The following is a 21,214-nucleotide window of genomic DNA, read 5'->3' on the forward strand; positions in this document are numbered from 1 at the left end:
ACCACCACCAAGACCTCAAGGGGATTGATGGCCACGATCTCCTACCTACGAATGGAAGAGAAATGGGGCGAAGCCAATTCATCCTACAATAAAACAGTTACTTATATTGCGTTGAAGTGCCCTGAGGAGATTTTTTATTATAAAGAAACCGGGATCCAGGATGGATTCAATGCCAAATTTTTATATGGAGGCAAGTAGGGGACATCAAGAACTATGAGTCTCCTGGATGAAGGAGTCAGTGCTTAAGAGCTTCAACACTCTTCTCCATGCATTCTCCATTGGCCACTGGCCAGATGAACATTTCATGACACCTAATATGCCAGTTCTCAATACTTCTCCTGATGCTTAGAAACCTTCAGATTTGCAGGCCAGAGGTATTTATGGCCAGCTGCTACTCATTTGCTCTTGCAGCAGTGTTTTTTGGTTGAAATTGCTTTTCCCTCTCTATCGTACCTAGGGCAAAAGACCTATTTACAGAGGGAAGCCACTGCCTCTCTAAGGTATTGTTGTAGTAGGCAAAGCAAGAAGGCCACTTTTAATTGCTCCTTTTGAAAAATACCGATCCTGAAAGAGCATTCACCTAAGTCAGAGCAAGCACCAACACTGCTGTGTGCAGTACAACTGTGGCCCCTTCTGGCCATTCTTGGTGCAATTTTACCTCCAATGATCTCAACTTTTTGAGCCAACAGATCTGCACTACAAGATGTTTTGCCAGACAGCATAAACTAGCATTTAAAATGAAAACATTATCAAGGCAACATCAGTGCAGGATTAGACCCACAGCCATAGATGTGGTTTCTATCTCCATTCTCCTCTGCATGGAAGAAACAGGTCTGTTTGTCTTACTGATGGAGGATCTTGGAGATGCATCCCTTCACTCACCACTCCTCACGTACAGGCTGCAAACCCCAGACAGACTCCACTGCAGTGCAACAGTGGCTCCTTGGAAACAAAGTTGGTCCCTATAGAGTGAGAAGAGAATCCCAGCACTGCTTCTAAACTGAGGGAGTAGTTCATAGCCATCAAAAGCAGAGAAATTACTCTGAAGTGCTATTTTTATCTCCTTCTGAAATGCATCTTCTAACTGTACAAAACCTCCAGACTATCTAAAGAACTCGGCTGTGAGAACTGAACCTGTAGGTTTTTTTGTATTAATTTATTAACCTCCTCTTTTAATTCCCATTCGTACATCTCAAAGCACTTTAGGGACACCATGTATGGAACTTCTCTGTTTTCTCAGAAGGCTGCTTTGAGGTTGAGAAAATGAAGGTCCATTGACATTAAGGAGTCAGTGTGAAGTCCCTTGTGTGTGCAATGGGATGGCTACAACCCAGAAACACCCACCCCCATGCTGATGCTTACTGAGTAACCTCCCAGGGCCTGCTTCCCCGCTGGTGTCCACCCTTGAACCCCTTCCAGGGACAAAAAGCACATTTTCCTGATGATTCTCAGAATCGGCACATTTGCATGCTACCAGTGAAGGAAGAATGAATTTCACACAGCGCACCAAACAGTTAACAGATGGCAAAAAATTACAATCATTTACCAAGTTGCGTTGGGCTTAAGAAAACAACCTGGAATACGAAGGCACTGAATCTTATTAAAAAAGACATATTTTACATATTGCTTCTTCATAATACAAGCTGTTCTTCATGAAAGCATAAAACTTGCTATTATTTGCACCTCTTTTCTTCTTCTCTTTGTTTTTGCACACATGACAACGTGGAATACATATCAGATCTATGACTTCTGTATGCACTTGAGAGACTGACTTCAGCTTTAGATGTTAACGCACTTAGGTGACGTGAGATGTCATCTGAATTTTATATCTTTTCTATACTATTTGATCTCAGATCTGGAATACAAATTGTAAAATACAAGGCAAGCTTTACAGCCTTCAATAAAATCCAAGTTAGAGATTACACATTGTGGACCATTTCCTGAAAGCAATACGTATGTGACATCATATGTGTATATTCAAATGCAGTGGTCTGGGTGTAATTATTTTAATATCGTCCCAAAATACAAGAATCGAGGTTTTTGGCCTTTACCTGAGCGTATGGATTTCTCTTGGCTATGAAGCCCAGGTTCATTACAGGACAGATTTAATTGCTACATCAGAGTTTGTGTGTTGATATTCTACATCTGATGTGTGAAAGTTCAGGGACGCCAATCAGGCATGGTGCAGATGCCACTCTGCAAAATGTTCTCAGACAGTCTCCATCTGTCAGATATGGTAATACTTGCGCTCCATCAATAATTCACCTCCTTAAGTCCATGTTTCCTGCATTTGAGTCAGAATTTTTAATGTCAGCCTCACCAGAGGATCTACCTTGGATAGACAGGAATTGCCTGATCTGCATTCCCCATTCAGACTCTGTGCTTTTGTGCCCTGGAGCCAGTCGCCTTTTGCAGTTGAAGAATCATCTCTCGGTTTACTCATTTTTTTACCGATTTAGCTGCAAAACCCACAGCTTCCCTTTTGGAACAGCATTTTCATCTCATTCAGGGATGGAAGTCAGAGGGTAATTATGACAATCACACCTTAGTATCCAAAATCCAACTCAAATGGACCACAACTTTTCTGGGAAAGCTCGTAGTGAAAAACACTGAGGTGGCTGAATACCCAAAGTAGGATGTAACTGCATGAGCTTCAAGAGGGAAGAAAGAGGAGCAGGGGGAAAGAAGATGATGTGGAGCTGTTCCTCCATGGGTCAGAAACTGCTGAATAGCAACTTGTCACCATGAGAACCAACTGGCTCCATGGAGCCTGCAAGAATTTGTTCAGATCTCAGAGCCAGGAGATGGGCTTATGGTGGTCTCCTCTGTGTGTGGGGCTGTGGGTCCTTTGGGTACCAATCAGCAGTCCCTTGCTCTAGAGGAAGGCAGCGTGGAAATCCATAGGAAATCAGCTGGAGGTGAGAATATTCCCTAGCACAAGGGAAAATTACCACCCTAATCATCAGTGTTTCAGCACCAGTGAGAAAGGAAGGTTCTAAGGTGCCCCAGTTAGCAAAGACCTTTGCATCAGCTCCAGCTCTCAGCATTTGAAAAGTGGACCAACAATATTTGAACCTTCTTTGGCCAACTCACATACAGCAGGTGACACAGGAAAAGAAATCCTAATGATACCATGTGATAGCCAGGAGTTCTACAGATCCCACTGGCCAAGAGTGAGCCATCCCCTGGAATGACCTGCACATCCTCAGGCACCAGGTGGAAAGAAACTACTGGTTGCACAATGCAGCTGGTGGAAATCCTTTAGGGACACTGATAAGGACATGTGGCTTGGCAACAGAAGGACTCACTATTAGCCTTGAGTTGGCCAAAAACGCCAAAGCAGACTGAAAGTGAATGAATTAAGGACCTTGCTGGTTAGAGAATAATTAACTACAGAGGGAAATGGAGGCATGTATCTCAATCTGCCTAAACACAGGTGTCTAGTGCCACTATTTCTGCTGGAGTTTGTAACCTGTGTCACACCTGCCAGCCCTGCTCATGTACCTGTGCTATCCAAGGGTCTTTCAAATAGCACCATGTTTAGGAAAGTGAATCGTGTCCTCAGCAAGACCTCAGTAAATCTGGGAACAAAACCTGCTCCAGGTAGGGTCAGAGAGCTACTCAAGCCAGCTTTTAAATAGCAGAAGCAGTTCAGCCACTTTGGCATGCCACTCTGCTTCTCGGAGATGGGCTAATCCTGAGCGAAGGCCGTGCTGAGCTGGTGCCATGGGAGGTAGAGGCAACCCAAGGCCCTTGGGCTGTGTTCAGTCCTGAAGCAGTTGAGCATGGCTGCCAAGCCTGGAGCACGTGACATGGTGAGCACGTGTGCTTGTGCATGTGATGAGTTTATGTTGGAACATGTTGGCACCAGCCGCTGGTATCCTGGGGTCTGCTCCTCCCTGTGGTAGAAGACAAGCACCCAGGGAGCTGCCATGCAACGTAAGAATGGTTGCAGCAGGCCACACCATGATCCACCAAAAGTCCATGTCCTGGTGGCCCACTGTGCTGACTGTGGCCAACAGCACCTGCCCGAAGAGGAGCAGGTCAGTGATGTTCCTCTAGATCACCCTTCCAGCTACTGGGGACTCGCTGAGCCAGAGGGGTGCCTCTGAGACACCCTGAGAAGTGCTCCTACCTCCACGAGTACGTGCTACATGCCTTGGGGATCCTGGTTGTGGAGAGATTGCCACACATGAGTTAAGGGAACTGGAGAATTGGCCAGCTCTGCTGTACGGTTCCTGGCCTATACCTGCCCTGGACTCGACTGTCAAGATATCTTGCTCTGCCCTAATGCTACGTCATGGCTTGACCCTGTTGGTCCTCTCAGTTGTGCTATTTCTGTCCTTTGCTCATTCTCCATCTTCCCTCTAGCAGGATCTGGCCCTGAGCCATTGCTACCTCTGCTCCTCTCTCCTGTCCTCAACTGTGACCTTGAAAGCACCGTTCCCAGAAGTAGCCGTGTCCTCACCTGTCTCCCTTGTGTCCTAGCACTGGTATTTTACACCCCACCAGCCGTGCCTGTCTGCTCACACACCTTCCGAGAGAAACATTTCTGATTCCTGGATGCCACTGCATCAGGAGGTTGAAATGCTCCGCTCCCTGGCTCAATCTAATTAAGAGAGAGACCTCTGCAAAAGATACGATTTTAGTGCATAGAAAAGTGATGAGCCGTGACTCTTAAAAACATATCGCACAGCACCAATATCTGTTATTTCCTAGCAGATTACTGGGTATGAAGCATCGCAGTTTCTAATGAGATCTGACTGACAGGGTAAACCAATCTGCTACTTAAGGACGTGCATGTGTCTTTCTATCTGTGGGGCTTGTGCTAGAAAGATGCAGCCTGCTGTGAAAAAGGCAGGACATTTTTCTAATTGCTTCCATTTGCAGGCTGGAACTAGGCAACAGAGTTGCATTTCAAGCTGACAATCCAATATTTACCTTTATTTCAGCTGCAGACAAATGCCTGGGATAGTTGTTCTTCACACACTGATGGTTCCCCCTTCCTCTGCAATTTGTTTTTGGTGTCAGACCAACTTTCCTTCTTAAAAAAATCTGTCCTTCCTCTAAGAGCTCTGTTTGCTGTGCATTTAAGGAGAAGCTCCCAGCAGGCTACCACACCTTCAGCACACAAACTTAACGCAGGTAGAACCCACCTTGAAACATGGGAGCAGAAAGCAATTTCTAGGTCAAATGGGAGCTCCAAGCAGGTTAGGCAGTTTCCCCCTAACACCAGGCAGCTCTTATGGCTCACAGGTGAGCACGGAGGACCTTGCTTCAAAGAGAGCAAATGATCCACCAAAGCCCCTGCCATACCAGTGTGCTGGGAAGTGCCACTCTCTGCCACTGTAGAGGAAAAAAAACCCTTAAAAGCAAAACCAACTGAGTTCCTTCTTCTTCCTCGCTTCTCCCTGGACAGCGATCACTTGCAAAGTTTGCAAAGACTGAATTGCAATTTAAATACATAAAGAAATCCAGCTAGAGATGTCACTGCACATCCAGGGCTACAAAAACATACTTGTGGCCTCCCGTGAGGGTGGGGAGAACCTTGAACACTCCTCTCAGAATCCCAGAATCATCTCGGTTGGAAAAGCCCTTGAAGATCCTCCAGTCCAACCATGAACCTCACCCTGACCGTTCCCAACTCCACCAGATCCCTCAGCGCTGGGTCAACCCGACTCTTCAACCCCTCCAGGGATGGGGACTCCCCCCCTGCCCTGGGCAGCCCATTCCAACGCCCAACAACCCCTTCTGCAAAGAAATCCTTCCTAAGAGCCAGTCTGACCCTGCCCTGGCGCAGCTTGAGGCCATTCCCTCTTGGCCTGGCGCTGGTTCCTTGGCTCAAGAGACTCATCCCCCCTCTCTGCACCCTCCTTTCAGGCAGTTGCAGAGGGCCATGAGGTCTCCCCTCAGCCTCCTCTTCTCCAGACTAAACCCCCCAAGTTCCCTCAGCTGCAAGCTCTTCATGGTACACAGCCCTGGGATGAAAGGTCCTTCTCCATCCCTCCTCCACACTCTAACACAGAAATCTCTGCCACCAACTCTCCTGATCTTTTCTGGCCCACGGAATTCCTGGAGGGAGAGCTGCAGGCAAAGCTTTACATTCCCACCCCTCCTTTTTGGCCATCTGCTTGTTTGCTGAATTAGAAACCAGCATGCGTTTGCTCTGCAGGAGAGCCGAGCTGCTCCACCGGCTGTGTGCACAGAGGTGACAGCCGCACTGACTGACAGACAGCCATCCACCACCACCACCACGAGAGTCAGGAGGCAACAAATTTCACCAGGAGATACCAGCGAGATCTGCTGCAGCACTGCCCAAACAGAGAAAGCTGCGACCCTTAACGGGATGGACAAGGACATTGCTTTCCATTTCAGCACTATTCTGCCTGTTCAAAATCAACTTTTGCCCCTTGGAATCATGAAGAACAGAATGTTCCTTCCTTTTCTGGATCCCTCTCAGGTCCCTTAGTAGACCTGGGGTCTGTCATGACATTCAGGATCCATTTCAAGGTTGTAACCTTTTAGTAAGATTTCTGCTACCAACCATTTACCTTCCATGTTTTTGTGGCCAGCCTGCCTTCATACCCCAGCTGCTGTGTCTCCAACCAGCACCACTTAGGTCTTTCAGGTATCAACCCACTGTTCCCAGCAGTGCCCAATACAATAAATACAATGCCTGTTGCAGGAGTGATGCTGTAAAAGGCATGTTTTCACTCCACCTTTAAAGAGTCTGCTCAGATCATCATTTCTATCCCTGCACATTGTTGCCTCAGCCTCTCCAGTGCAGTCATGGTTGCAGCCTTGTATCCTGCTTGATATGACTTCCACAGGCTGAAGCTGTCAAGTGCAGGGGACCAAGTGAAGGCAGGAGGAGAAGGTCCTTGGACTCGACTGAGAGAAGATAATAGCTAAAATGTTCCTATGACATTTTAAAAGCAAGCAAACCAATAAAGCTGCTCTCTATGCACACAAAAGCCTGCCTAGTCCCTTGGTGGCTAAAGTCAGTGGTATATCACATATGTTTTATGCTTCACATGGACCTGGAGATGGGCTTTCACATTCATCTTCGTGTTTCTATGGTATGAGAAAGCCTGTATTACAGAATCACAGAATCCCAGAATCATCTCGGTTGGAAAAGCCCTTGAAGATCCTCCAGTCCAACCATGAACCTCACCCTGACCGTTCCCAACTCCACCAGATCCCTCAGCGCTGGGTCAACCCGACTCTTCAACCGCTCCAGGGATGGGGACTCCCCCCCTGCCCTGGGCAGCCCATTCCAACGCCCAACAACCCCTTCTGCAAAGAAATCCTTCCTAAGAGCCAGTCTGACCCTGCCCTGGCGCAGCTTGAGGCCATTCCCTCTTGGCCTGGCGCTGGTTCCTTGGCTCAAGAGACTCATCCCCCCTCTCTGCACCCTCCTTTCAGGGAGTTGCAGAGGGCCAGGAGGTCTCCCCTCAGCCTCCTCTTCTCCACACTAAACCCCCCCAGTTCCCTCAGCCGCTCCCCATCAGACCTGTGCTCCAGACCCTGCACCAGCTCCGTTGCCCTTCTCTGGACACGCTCGAGTCATTCAATGGCCTTTTTGGAGTGAGGGGCCCAAAACTGAACCCACTCATCAAGGGACAGCCTCACCAGTGCTGAGTCCAGGGGCAAGATCCCTTCCCTGTCCCTGCTGGCCACGCTATTGCTGATACAAGCCAGGACACCATTGGCCTTCTTGGCCACCTGGGCACACTGCTGGCTCATGTTCAGCCGGCTGGCAGTCAACCCCCCCAGGTCCCTCTCTGACTGGCAGCTCTCCAGCCACTCCTCCCCAAGCAACGTACGCAGTTTCTGGACACCGTGGTGGGGCTCTGGTTTTTGTCTCCTGAGCCTGACTGAGACCTGGTCTGCAGACTGTGCAGCCTGGGGAGCCGGTGGGAAATCCTTGTGGCCTCTTTCTAGCCCACGTATTTGATGTTTCATGCAAAAACAAAGTGCAGGAAGAGACTGAAGCCCCTCCCTGGGTGAGATGGACACCCGAGGCTGGAAACCTGGCACAACTCCTTGGCCCACCCATTGAGCCGCAGACAACGTGTCCTATGCTGGTTTATCAGGGAGCCACGAGCACGTGGTGAGCACACACCACACCATTGCTGACAGTGTGAACTTGGCTTTGCTCCTTATTTTTGCTACTATCACCCCTATACCAAATTCTGTATAGTCAAATAAAGCAAATGTTGACGAGTACTCTGTGATTTGGAAGAACCACCACCAAGATGATAGTGAATACCAGGACTCACACCCACAGGACGTGCTTTCAAAACCTGGCCTGCAAAGAAAACCAACATCCACGCCATGTACCGCAGACCTGGATAAAGAAACCCATCCAATTCCAGCCGGACAGACAGAGTTTCCTAAACTTAGACCTTATATTAAAGCAACTGCAGTTCTGCAAGTAACTGGTCAGTGGCTAAGTATCATCATGGATGCCAAAGTCACTAAAGGTAGAAATTAAGAAGAAAAACTTCTAACAAGAAAAATCCCTTCACTTTAATTACCATTAGCAATGCAGCATGACAGAGAGAGATAAACACACAGGCACCTACACAAATAAGGAGCTTGGGAACACAAAGTAATTACTTTGATTTTTTTTTTTTCTCCACCGACATTCAAAACTTATTAGTCTCAAGAAAGCACATATCAGCAAAAGACTGTCACCTCAGGGATAAATGAGGAATTTGTTTGTAATTCATTTCCAGGAGAATATATCCTGATGTTGTTAATGCAGAGTAGGAACGTGCTCTGGCCAAGTCTAACAGCCAAAAACACTTCTTAAAAATGTTTATTCACATCTTCCTAAGCTTGTGTCCCTGGAAATGTGAACGCCGGCTTCCGCTGGCTAAGAAGTTCACCTCCATTGATTGTTTCCCTAATACACCAAGAACCAAGCAAAGAAAGTCAATGAAGCCTCTCAGTTTTTCAGTCCGTTTCCAGTTTAGGAAAATTGAATTAATCTCTTTACTCAGAGCAACATCCACATTCAGGCAATGAAAATCATTACAGAGGCCACTAAAACCTATATCTTTAAAGGTTACAGTGTGAAGATTAAAAGTGCCTCCGGGAGAAACTGAAATGGCCAATCAAAATAAAACTGTTGAGTCAACAGTGGAAAGCCTGGGCAGGACTGGTGCAGTCCAGTACCAACTGATATTTTAAGATGTTTCCTCTGCTAAATGGAGTGATACCGATGAAGAGTGGATGCTACGTAATTTCACACATCACAGTGTGTTCGGACGTTAGGGATGTAGGAATTGCCAAATGAATTCAGCCCCCTAATCTAGTTAATACGGGGCTGCTACTGGGTGTAAAAACCTATCGAGGGAGCTTACGGATTGATCTGCCCACCTGCAAAGTCACCTCCTGACCCCAGACAGCCGAGGAGGGGCTCATCTTGCCTAGCGATAGAGGTCTGCCGTGGATAATTCCACCTGAGCAGATCACCTCTGCTCCCTGATCCTCCCGAGAAAGCAACAGGCACTCCTAGGAGGCCCTTCATCTCATTTCAAAGAAAATTTAAACCAATTCAGAAAAATCGCACTCTAATCATGCTCACTTCTCTCTCCTTGCTGTAAAGGGAACCAAGGGCAACCAGCTCCGATGGAGACGTGACTGTGGCGGACCTCTAGTTATAGAGCAAGTATTCACCGGTTCAGTGGGTCAACGCATATATCTGAAAGTTAAACTTGGGCTTAAATGCTTTGTTGGACTTGGGTGTGTGTTCTTCGGGCTGCCACGGCCCACGTGTCTGCAAAATGCCTGGTGTGTGTTTTAATTACAAAGCCAGCAAAATCCCCTCCTTCAGGAATTTATAATCCATGCAGTCACCAAAGGAAGGGGAGCGACGTGCTGTCATTACCCAGTGGTTCAGCCACTTTCTTTCCATCTCATGTGCTCAAGTGCTCTTATTACACGAAAATTACTTAAGGACAAACACGAGAAATGTCATCCCCCAAGAGTCAGGCTCTTTGCTTCCGAACATCTGGTGTATCACCATTAGGGCATTTTGGAGTTTTTTCCTAATGCGGAGTATCAGCAGCAGGGAAGGCATTTCCCAGCCACACGCAATGAATAAGAAATCTGCTACTCAGCAAACACGAGAGCAGAAGTTGTCCAACCTTAGGCTGGAGTGAGGCCAAATGGCCCAAAGACGGTGCAGGAAGAGCAGTGACTTCTGCACAAGGATGAGTTTGCTCCTCCTGCCTCCCCTCTGCTCCTACCTTGAGCAATTCCTTTCTTTGCCCCTGATGTCTTACCCTAATTTAAGATAAAGTTTCATTTTCGGGGACATTATCATTTCAGAGCTTTACAGCTCATTTCCTTGTTTGTTCCCTCTCCTTCAGTTGTGCCAGCACAGCTGTTTGCAAGGCCCGCTGTGAACCAGACCGGGGAGCTGATCCTGCCAAAAAAGAGAAAAAGCTGATGCGAAAAACAAAACATAGCCCTTCCCCCCTAAGCTGGATCGTTTCCCCACTCTAATTTACTGCGTCGCATCAGGGCCCGCTGTGCAAAGGACGGGAAGAGGAAGGTGGTATTTGCTGAGGTGTCGGCATCGCTGGGTATATGCAAGCAGAATCACAAATTCTCACCGAGCCTTCAGAACTGGATGCTGCTTTCCTCCTGTATGACGGGCGTGCTGTAAAGAGCTGCTGATCTTTTTGTTTTGTACTGGCCATGCATTTTGCATAGCAAATAAAATACAGAGTGTTTTGGAGGTAGTTTTCCAGATAAGGCAGATAAAACATCAAGTGGTGTCCTGGGGAGGAGTATTTCGGACCTGCACAAACCAGGGGCATTGAGATCTACTCCCCTCTGATGTCCATCAGGATGCCCAAAGATGGGACAAACAAAGCCCTTCCAGCAGCTGATTTAACTGATCTACTTTGGGTGTATTGACCCTGCAGGAGGGGATAGGGCTGGAAGGACCCAGGTGACAGAAGAATGGCCAGAACTCAACGCTAATACAGATAATCCTGGGAATAAATTTACTATCTGCAGTGAATTAAAAGGAATTTTAAGCCTTCAGACTTCAGGAGAGGGACTTCAGCTGGAAATAGCATAAAGACCCCCATCTCCAAATGGATCAGGGCATGTCAGGTTTAACAAAGAAGTCTGGTTTTGTGGCAAAGAGGAAATACTTGGAAGAGATGGCTGTGGTTTAACAAGAAGAGCGCGTTTCCCTTGGGACGGCTTCCCTTCCCAAAATGCCAATCCTGGGACAGCAAGAGGTGGCTTCTGAGTCCCAGGGGTACATAAGATTCAGAGCACAGGTCCCCCTCACTCTGGCAAGATGACCTGAGAACCATTTCCAGGCCTCAGGACAGGGGTGTTGCCTTTTCTGTACATCTCAGCACCATGGGCCAGTGATTCAAAGACAAAGACTGGCCCAACTCCTCTCTCAAACACTCATGGATGTAAAGATTAGATCTGAACTTTACCAACATCTCCTGGAGAACTGAGGAAGGGACAAGGAGAGTCTTTTGTTTCCCGACACTGCAAGGAGATTGGGTGCATGCATGAGACTGAAAACAGCCAATTTTGGCACAGATGTGGTAAGCAGAAATGCTTGACCCACAGTGAACTCCAGTCTTGGGCATCAAGGTGAGCTATTTGGGAATATTGCGTTTTCCAGCTTCTGAGCTGCCCAGAAGAACCGAGATCTTTTCCAACACACGAGTGGTTGGTGGGGCTCGGTGTGGGGTACACTAATCTCTGACAAGTGTTGAGTGGGTATCCTGCCAGGAGACATGATTATCAGCAATGCTCTTACTTCACCAGCTCAACGAGCATTTTGGTTTCTTCCTCCTGTGTTGTGGCTGCCCAGATGAATTGTGTGTCCAACTATGCGATATTCCCCTGCGCACCTCCATGGAGGAAAGCAGACTGGTGATCTGAGTTCCCCCAGAGTCATCTCTTCCAAAAACCCCTCTCATTTCTGTGTTGAGGAGCTGGATAGCTCCAGCCAAGGCCATGGCCATGCCATGGCTTCCAGAAGCTCATGCAGGACTGCAGAAGCTGAAAGTTTAGGAAGCCTCAAGCAGGCACCTTGCTGTAAATGCTCTGTATTGCAGAAAGCAGTCAGAAACACCAAGAAGTGCTCTATGAAATGTTGTGAAGGCATAAATTGATGTCCTACTAAAACTCACGGCAGCTGCAGATTTAACTGGAAATTAAACTACATGGATGGGTGATTTGTTCCAGTGTAGTTTTAATGAGTCCATAACAGGGCAGCTGTTTGGGATGCACGGGGCGTCACCCAGCAGCACCCGTCTGGTGAAGGACCGTACGGGGACAGTCTATGATCCCCCAAAACACACGGGGAAAGCAAAAGGAGGAAGGGGAGCGGGGGGCGCATCAAGCTGAAGGGTGGTTTTTAATCCTCTGTGGTTGGGATTTTTGGTTAATGCAGTGAAACCACTAATTACAGCTAATTAAACCTGCACTGAGATCAAAGCTCAGTGGAAACTACAGGGGGGGGAGAAAACAAGAGAGAAAAGAAAGGAAAAGAAAATACGGATTTTGTTGTAACCAAGTCCTTAATTGAAAACTAAAGCAGCTTTGTTAATTAAAAGCAGCAAAACCAAAATGAGGGCACGCTCCACAGATACACAACATGAGTCCAGCATCGTGACAGAGATAACATGTCTTTCCCACGTTGTCAGCAAAGAGAAGCTTTTCTTCTAGAGCCTGTTCTGCTTCTGGCTCCTCTACAGGGGAAGGTCTTCCAAGGATCCATACTGCAAAGAATCGTTGATTTTTACCTTTCACAGCACTGAGGACCTTGGGCTATAAAGTGGGAGGAGAGCAATTCCTCCAGATGAACACATTTGCAGTTTTTATGCACAAGGAAGGCTTTTTCCCCCAACACAGACAAGATGGCTCAGTGACCAGCTTGCCTACATCAGGATACTAAAAAAAACCCTATGGGTAGCTGATTGCAAAAGGAAGGGGTTCAGTCTGTAGGGTTGTCTAGTCTTGACAAGACATTATAGGATATATATGTGACAGACATCTGCTGTCCCTGCCACGCAGAGAAAAAACATTCCATATGTGTTGAAATTTCACTTTCAATCTTGACACCCATCAACAGTGACCAAACACCTGGGACACTATCATAGGTATTTCGTGATGGAAGTGGCTCCGTTGCATCTGAGAACCAAAAATCCTCACACCTGACCTGCAGGAGAGGCAATGAGTGAGGTCAGCAGGGACCCAGGAGTCGACAGCTGCTCCTGAACCACAGCTAGACCTCAGCTATTTCATTCTTTCTCTTGTGCCCCTGCCCCTCACGTCTGGGTCCACATATCTTCCTGTTATTCAGTGATTAATATTTCATGGGAAATGAGCTGTGGCCATGACTTGTTGCAGACTGCCCCCTGTTCTCTGCAGCTGAGCCCCATGATACTGACTGCATCACGGCATCTCCCCAGCAGCTTTCTGGGAAGATCACAGAATCACAGAATCATCTCGGTTGGAAAAGCCCTTGAAGATCCTCCAGTCCAACCATGAACCTCACCCTGACCGTTCCCAACTCCACCACATCCCTCAGCGCTGGGTCAACCCGACTCTTCAACCCCTCCAGGGATGGGGACTCCCCCCCTGCCCTGGGCAGCCCATTCCAATGCCCAACAACCCCTTCTGCAAAGAAATACTTCCTAAGAGACAGTCTAAACCTAATCAGCCCCCACAGACAGACTACTCCTAACACAGGGGCAGAAAGATGTGGCTTTCAGGCATGGAAACTTTGAAGTAGCAGGGCTGTTGTGTTTCCAATTGCTCCAGCAACAAGGAGGGAAGAAAGAACCGATCTGCAGCAAACTCAACCTGGGCTCAGGTCAGTTCAACCTGCAGCAGAAAGATACTACCTGCAGTACCCTTTCTAGTGGTCTGCTCTGTTCGCTTTGGACTCTCCTAAGCGGTGTGGAGGATACATGAGTTACAGTGTGTGGTACCCAAGTTGTCTAATCAACTAACATGGGCTTCACTCAACTTGAATAATCCTAAATGCTGCAAATTTCCTCCTGGCTTGAGTGGAGTCCCAAGGGAGAACATATGAGATACCTTTCTTATCCAGTTCTGAACCCCAAGTGAAGACAGGCAGCAGAGGAGCATCACAGGAGCACTCCAGAGGCACCTGAGAGCAGAACAGCAGTGTGCCCTAAATGAAGAGGATCCAGGTCAGGATCCGTTTGTAGGACCTGGGGTTCAACACACACAAATCAAGTATCAAAATGGCTCTGAACAGAGGCTTCGCTCAACCAGCTACATCCTCAGGCAACCTGGGCACCCAGGCAACAAACACAGCCTGCTGTTTCTGTATTTATCAAGAATAAAATCAGAAAGAGAAATAGTATTTGGTAATGAAAAAGACTTCTTTCAGACCACTGGGATGTCTAAGGGATCTCTAAAGCACACTGGCTTCCCCTTCCCTCTGCAGCACCCAGTAGATGGCAGCAAGCTATTGCTTATTCCTCCTGCCTGGGACAGCCTTGTGCTAAGCAAGAGGCACAAATCTCTCCTGCCCCTGTATAATCAAACAAAAAAATCCCCTGCCTGTCAGTCATAGCAGGAGAGGAGTCCCAAATGCCGAGCATCTGAACCAGAACTGCTCTGAAATAAAGCACCCTCTGAAATCCTGCTGCTGCAGTCCAGAGATTGTTCCCGGTGGTATTTTCCAATTCTCCCTGTGCAAGAATTGGACAACGCTGCCACCTCCTTGGATCTTTGTGCTGAAAGCAACGGGCCTGTTTGCACCGGAAAATTGTAGCACAAGGGTGTCTCTGCCTCTTGTCACCGACTGAGCTAAACCCGGAGTGTCTATATCCACTCTGCTCACACTCACAAGCACAGACTGAGTGCTCATTAGGTGCCGGAGCAGAGCTGAGGCAGATCTGCTGCTTCCCAAACCCCGCTAGTCTCTTCCCAGCACATCGGTTGGCCCCATGCAGACATCTTGGCACCTTGACCCTGGTATCTCCAACCCAACCAGTGATGCCGCAGTTTGACACTAGGTCTGAAAGAAAGCTCAAGCTCCAGCTGCATCCTCACCTATACTCTCTTACCCTCCCCACCTAAATAAAGATGGATTTTGAGTAAAGGGTGTGTTTCCAGGAGCCATGCAGGGTAACTGGTGTTAACTGTAACTGCTTCCTACAAATACCTTGGCAATTCTCACTTTGAGGGGTATGAGGACTGGTCTTGTTCTCTCCTGACTCTCTTTAATGAAGTAACAAGCAACAGGACAAGAGGGAATGGCCTCAAGCTGCTCCAGGGCAGGGTCAGACTGGCTCTTAGGAAGGATTTCTTTGCAGAAGGGGTTGTTGGGCGTTGGAATGGGCTGCCCAGGGCAGGGGGGGAGTCCCCATCCCTGGAGGGGTTGAAGAGTCGGGTTGACCCAGCGCTGAGGGATGTGGTGGAGTTGGGAACGGTCAGGGTGAGGTTCATGGTTGGACTGGAGGAGCTTCAAGGGCTTTTCCAACCGAGATGATTCTGTGATTCTCTGCAGCTGGCTGTATGGGTAGAGGGAAGGTGTTTGCCCTGAGAATGTAAGAATACAAGCAAGTACATGTACATTGTAGCATCACGGGTGTCACTGGGGCAGCACAGACGCAGAGGAACAAGGTCAGAGCAGCAGCTGCGGCTGTATTTTGCCGGGGAGCAGAAGCAAAGGTCATTCTCTTTTGTGAATGATAAAAATTCAAGCAGCCCTTGTATACTGATAGATTTGATCACAGGTGCCTGAACTACATTTCAAGGGCTTATTCATGACCAACCTGTGAACAACTCTGTGGCAGGCTGATGGCTTCTCCCCATGCCTTCTCACTGGGGACTTCTCCGGAGTGGCTGTGATGATGTAGGTGCCACATCTACTAGAAAGACGTGGGGCCCTGGTGTCTCATCCCACGTGGTGGCTTATGAGGGGGGTGAATCTTTGAAAATCCCCGAGAGCTCGTGTGCCAGTGGAAGAGCCGGTCTCTGGTCGGTAGAGCCGCAGGGCAGTCGAGTCACCAGAGTGACTCAGAGGAAAAATTGTGCTGGTGACTCTATTAACTGATCACTTTAGTGAGTGAATGGAGACAATTTGGCAACAATCAACGGATAACTGTCCAGGGAATGAATAAAGGCACTTTGGAGATGAGACTATTTTCCTAATAACCCATCAATGATCAACCAATTGCAATTCAATTAGTACAAAACTTACATACATGAATGTATGTAAGAAAGAGAGAGCAAAAAGAGGAAAGAGAAAAGAGACGAGGAGGGGATGGGAAAAGGGTAATCACCACCCTTGGATCCTGCATTGTCGCAGAGCAGCCAGCTCTGGTGGGTCGACAAAGACACACGTGGGGCGTTGCCTTTATATAGTCTTTCTTACGCATGTGCAATGGGTTGTTCCAGAAGGTTCTCATTTTCTCTGGCTTGTACCCACACAGTGAGGCAAGTTCTGTCTCTGGGCAACAACAGGAGGGATGGGGAGAGAAATGGCCCAATGTCCCACCTCCACAGAGCTCACTCTGCTTCTCCCCCACAGGACATCCCACTCGAGTTGTTTCAGACATCCTCTTTACCAACAGTTTCTTGTTTATGGACAGTTTGTGACACCTGGTAACATCTTCAGCAGCAGGAAAAGAGATTCCTGGTTCCTGTGCGATGGATGGCCATTGCAACCGTGAACTTGAATGGTAGCAGCAGGGAAAGCTTCGATCTAACTCTTAGGTGTACAGGCACCTCTCGTTCACTATGCTGCAAACCATTTAAGGGATGAAGGACACTCAGCTCCAGTAACGACGAGTAGCACCACTCAAAAACCTTTATCTCAGAGGTCAAAATGACACCGTGTTGTATGAAACGTTCACATTTCATCACTGGTCTCTCCCTTCCCCTTGCAACCACCTCAATTAACTTTCAAGAATAGGGCAATTTTATCACTGCTGTAGATCTGAGAAAGTTTTTTTTTTTTTCAATGAGAAATGAGCATCTAACAGTTGAATGGTATTTTATTTAAGGATAACTCTGAAGCAGAAACCTAGCCCTTTTTGACTATCTCTGCTGAAATCTCTGCATAAACATGCAAGTGTAATTTTTGGTGGGGATAGAAGGGGAGTAGCAAAGAAAGTACAAAGGAAAAGACCTGGACTAGAATCCAAATTTGAAGCTGAATTTTATCTCTCTAATGCGACAAATCTAATTCTGGGTCTGGAACTTCCAAAATTTGTAGGTATTGGAACTCACACTCAGTCCCAGACTTTGCAGTATATGCCTAGGTATTTTATACACGGGAAGAAAATACCACTTTTTCTTTAATATGGTAGTGGATGCCCTAACGACTGACAGCCTAGATATTGAACACACAAAGAAGAGAAAAACCTATTAATATTTGCAGGAAATTTAGAAAATGCTACAAATCCTTTTGTGACACCTCAGCAGTCAGCACCAGCCTATTTTACCCTTTTTCCTGTCAGTGGAGAAACTCCTTGCTAGAGCTCACAGAACTTGGCAATTTATTTTTTTCAATGGAAACGTGCCCTGGCTCTGCTTCGTGATGCTCTGCACAGAGTTTCCCTACCCCGCTCTACCTTGAACTGAGAATCTCAAAGCAAAACTCATTTCAAACAAATATTCCTCCTGCCATGGTACTACTCCCAAAGCAGCAAATCCTGCTGTTGTCACCTGCAGGTTACAGACCTTTTGAAAAATGGGGTTTAAACAGCAAGAGTCTCACCAGAACCAGCGAATGTTACACGGGTTAAGATTTTGCTGTGAAACCTCTACGTGATTTTGGCTTCAGAGGAGAAAGATCTTCCCCCTCCAGCTTCCCTGGTTGGGGTTTCTACTACCTGAGTCACCAAGACAGAGAATAAAGGGGATGCCCAGTGCTCTTTAAGGTCCTGAGAAAGCCTTGAAGAATATAACAAAAGTGAAAAATAAAACCAAAACCAAACCCAAAATCAAAAGCATGACACTCAAGAAAGTCTTTTGGCCCTTTCTCAAATGGTCTGGTCTTTCCTATAAACTTGAGCACATCAGGCTTTAAACACATTCACTTTCAGAAAAGGACCACACAAGACCTATTCCAGAATTAAAACGTAATGTATGAAGAGTGACCGTATGAAGAGTGATGGTTTGCTTGTTCATTGTGGCTAATTGCTTCTTGAACACCGAGTGTCACACTCTCACGGACCAAAAAATATCAAGAGGGCAAGGGATCAACAGGGCCAGCAAACTGACTGTCCAGGGGAAGCATAAGCCAGTTGGCTTCGGATGAGGCTTAGATCCAACCTGGAGGGCAAAGAGCTCCATGACTGCCTGAGAAAATCTATTTTGCTGTGTGTGTCGAAAAAACCATTGAAATCCTATTCTGTCTTTCCTTGATCAAAGGAGCCCATGACTTCTAATTGACTTCCTTAAAGAAATCAGACCAAATGTTGAATTATTTTGCACAAGCTCAAATGCAAAGACCAGAGATGGGGCAGTGAGTCCCAAGCTGGGTTAGACCCACTTCAGAAATCTCTCCTGTTCAGTAATGAGCACCCAGTTCCCTGGAGAAGCGAAGCATGGAGGGATTTTACCCCAGTTACTGGGAGATGAAGCGGGGGGTAAGGATGAGCAGTGAGTGAGTATTTCTCCATCAGCTCTGCCACTGCTCCCATACCTGAAATCACCACTTGCTTTCCGTTTCTCATCTTTAAAAAGGCAAAACTGATAGCTAGCTACTGCACAAAGCATTTACAGATTCTTATATGAGCTATATCACAGAAGTACAAATCACTTTTATCCTACATTGATGTTATTTCATGCTTTCTGGGGGTGAACTGTTATGTTTATTTTATAGTTTGAATAGACCTTGTAACTGGAGTCCCTGGGGTAACATGAGAACTTGCTCGGGTAATTGTAAATTCAGGTGAGCAGGGCAGGGTTTGGATGCACGAGACGCCTTGTTTATGTAAAAGGGGAATCTGGATACTAAGCATTCAGGAGTCATCTGAAGAACAAAAGAATAAAACATACTCTCTAGATCACAGAAATCTGCCCCAAAAGAAAGAGGGAAGCAATGCAGTCATGAAAGCTAAAAAGAAATGTTGTTGAATTTATATTATGGGAAGAAATTTGCATCACAGGTACCACAGAGTGGTTGATGCTGCTGTGCAGAAAGCTCAGGTGTCTCTTTGGAGCTCCACAGCTCTTGGAGATGGTACCCAGAAGCTCCACTGGTGCAGAAGAAAATCTATTTGCCACCTAAGTCATTTATGAAGAGGGCTGGTATGTCTTTGATGCTGTTAAAACTGCTGGTCGGGCATATCACCCATCCAGCAGGATCGGGAGTGGGGAACACGTTACCTCCTCACCCTTCCCTTCAAACTCCACGTCAAATTGTGCAGCACTACGAGTCAGAGCTCCACGGCTTCAACCCTCCCTGCAAAGGCCTCTCCAGAAAACTGCCAGCCGTGCCATGCCAGCCTCCAGCAGCGCTTGGTCAGCGTTTCATTATTTGGGTGCCAGTTGCTGTCAGCACATGCTCAAGCTCTGTTCTGCCTGCCAAAAAACTGGGCTAATTTATTTAGCATTTCAACAGATCAGGGAAAAAAAAAAATCATAATTTAAAAAAGGAAAGATTGAATTTGGGAACTCTATTCCTTGGGGAGTTAGTAATGGATCTTTTTCTCTCCCCCTCCTCCAGGCCTCAGCATTCATAACTTCCCCATGTCAATGTTATTATGAAGAAACTAATTCAATAATGAAATCATTCCCCATATGAGAGCCCAAGTAAATGAGGCACTCAGTCATACCTACTCTCCCTCATCTGCAGGGAGTCACGCTTCTCTCGTAAGTCAGTCTCCAAGAGAAATGGCCAGATGATGACACCAACTATTTCCAGTGTTTGTGGTGGGTTGTATCCGAGTGTCACACAAAACTCTGTCGTTTGATCTACGCCCCTTAATTTGCAAGTTCCAGACTGTTCCTTTGGCTATTTTTTGGGCTCAGCTGCCCATTGCTGAACCAGCTGCTGCCACAGAGGATCAGCTGACACAGCTACTTGTAGTAGCACCCTAGGTCCATATGCAACACACACACTGTTTAGTGTTTGCTTTTACCTGATTACTGATTCCTCAAACAATCCGCCTTTTGTGAATAAAGCAGCAAGATGGGTGAGAAACTTGCAGGGGATCTATCATGTCCAGTTGTGTTTTTATTCTGCTATTACTACTATTTTAAGAGCAAAAGAACCTGAGACAGCATCTGGCATCACTGAGGTTCACACAGACTGTTCCTGTGAGTTGCTAAAAATTTAAGCCTTCAACAAACCAAAGTATTAGTTAGTTGGGCATGAGTCTAGGCCCCAGATTCATCCAGTTTAAGTTCCACCCAAGACCTATACCTAGAAGCTTTTCCTTGCCTGGGTTTTGGTCTGAGGAGAACCACACCAACAGGAAGCCCCAAGCACAGACACTCTGGTGGTGGGACCTCCATTTTGAGCTCAAGTGATCCATGTTGCTCTGAACGTTGCTCAACAAGGGGGAAAGCGAATATTACGTTTAACACTTCTATGGGTTTAACTTGATATCCACCCAGCTGCACGCACGAGCGGTGAAACTTTTGGAAGGAGCTGCCTCTGTACACGTGGACATCAAAATAGTAACAACCAACCTGGGGATGTCTCCTCACCTTGCAAAGTCCAGGTCAGCCTCACGTGACATGGTGATGTTTGTCAGGTTTTGCTGGAGGATGAAGATGTTCCTGCACATTTTCTTGATGCCAGATTCACTGATGCGCTTGAAGTAGTGGGCGCCGTTGATCAGAATGCAGGAAATAAGGTGGCCCAAACCTGCAAGGGTGAGGGGGGACACATGCAATAAAATCACCGGAGGAAGACGTTTAGTGACAATAATTCATCATACAACCCATGAATGTAGTGGTACATGTGAACTGGGAGATACACTGGACTGTACCTGGAAACAGCCCTTGGTATCTTCCCTGTGCATTTTAGGAGGACTTTGATCAAGATTTCCTTCTTTAGTAAACATACAAAACTGCCCCAAAATACTATGAAAACACAAAGTTGCATTATCATAGCCATTGATATTTCCAGGACACTTCCAGAGTTATAATCAGGCTTTGCATAATGTTTGTTTCAGTTCCTCTTTCTGTCTGGGCAGACCAACAGACCACTACTGCT

The 21,214-nt window shown here is 47.0% G+C and overlaps 1 protein-coding gene across 2 annotated transcripts in view; it reads right to left on the bottom strand.

The window, feature by feature from the left end:
* EXOC4 (exocyst complex component 4) overlaps nt 1-21,214 on the bottom strand; it is a 421,296-nt gene that overhangs the window by 11,616 nt on the left and 388,466 nt on the right. For both annotated transcript variants that reach the window (XM_074869675.1, XM_074869674.1), the window contains exon 17: nt 20,704-20,863. In XM_074869675.1, coding sequence (XP_074725776.1) covers nt 20,704-20,863 — 160 coding nt within the window. The remainder of the gene's footprint in view (nt 1-20,703; nt 20,864-21,214) is intronic.

The sequence above is a fragment of the Strix uralensis genome, chromosome 5 (assembly GCF_047716275.1).
Source record: "Strix uralensis isolate ZFMK-TIS-50842 chromosome 5, bStrUra1, whole genome shotgun sequence".
Taxonomy (NCBI): Eukaryota; Metazoa; Chordata; class Aves; order Strigiformes; family Strigidae; genus Strix; species Strix uralensis.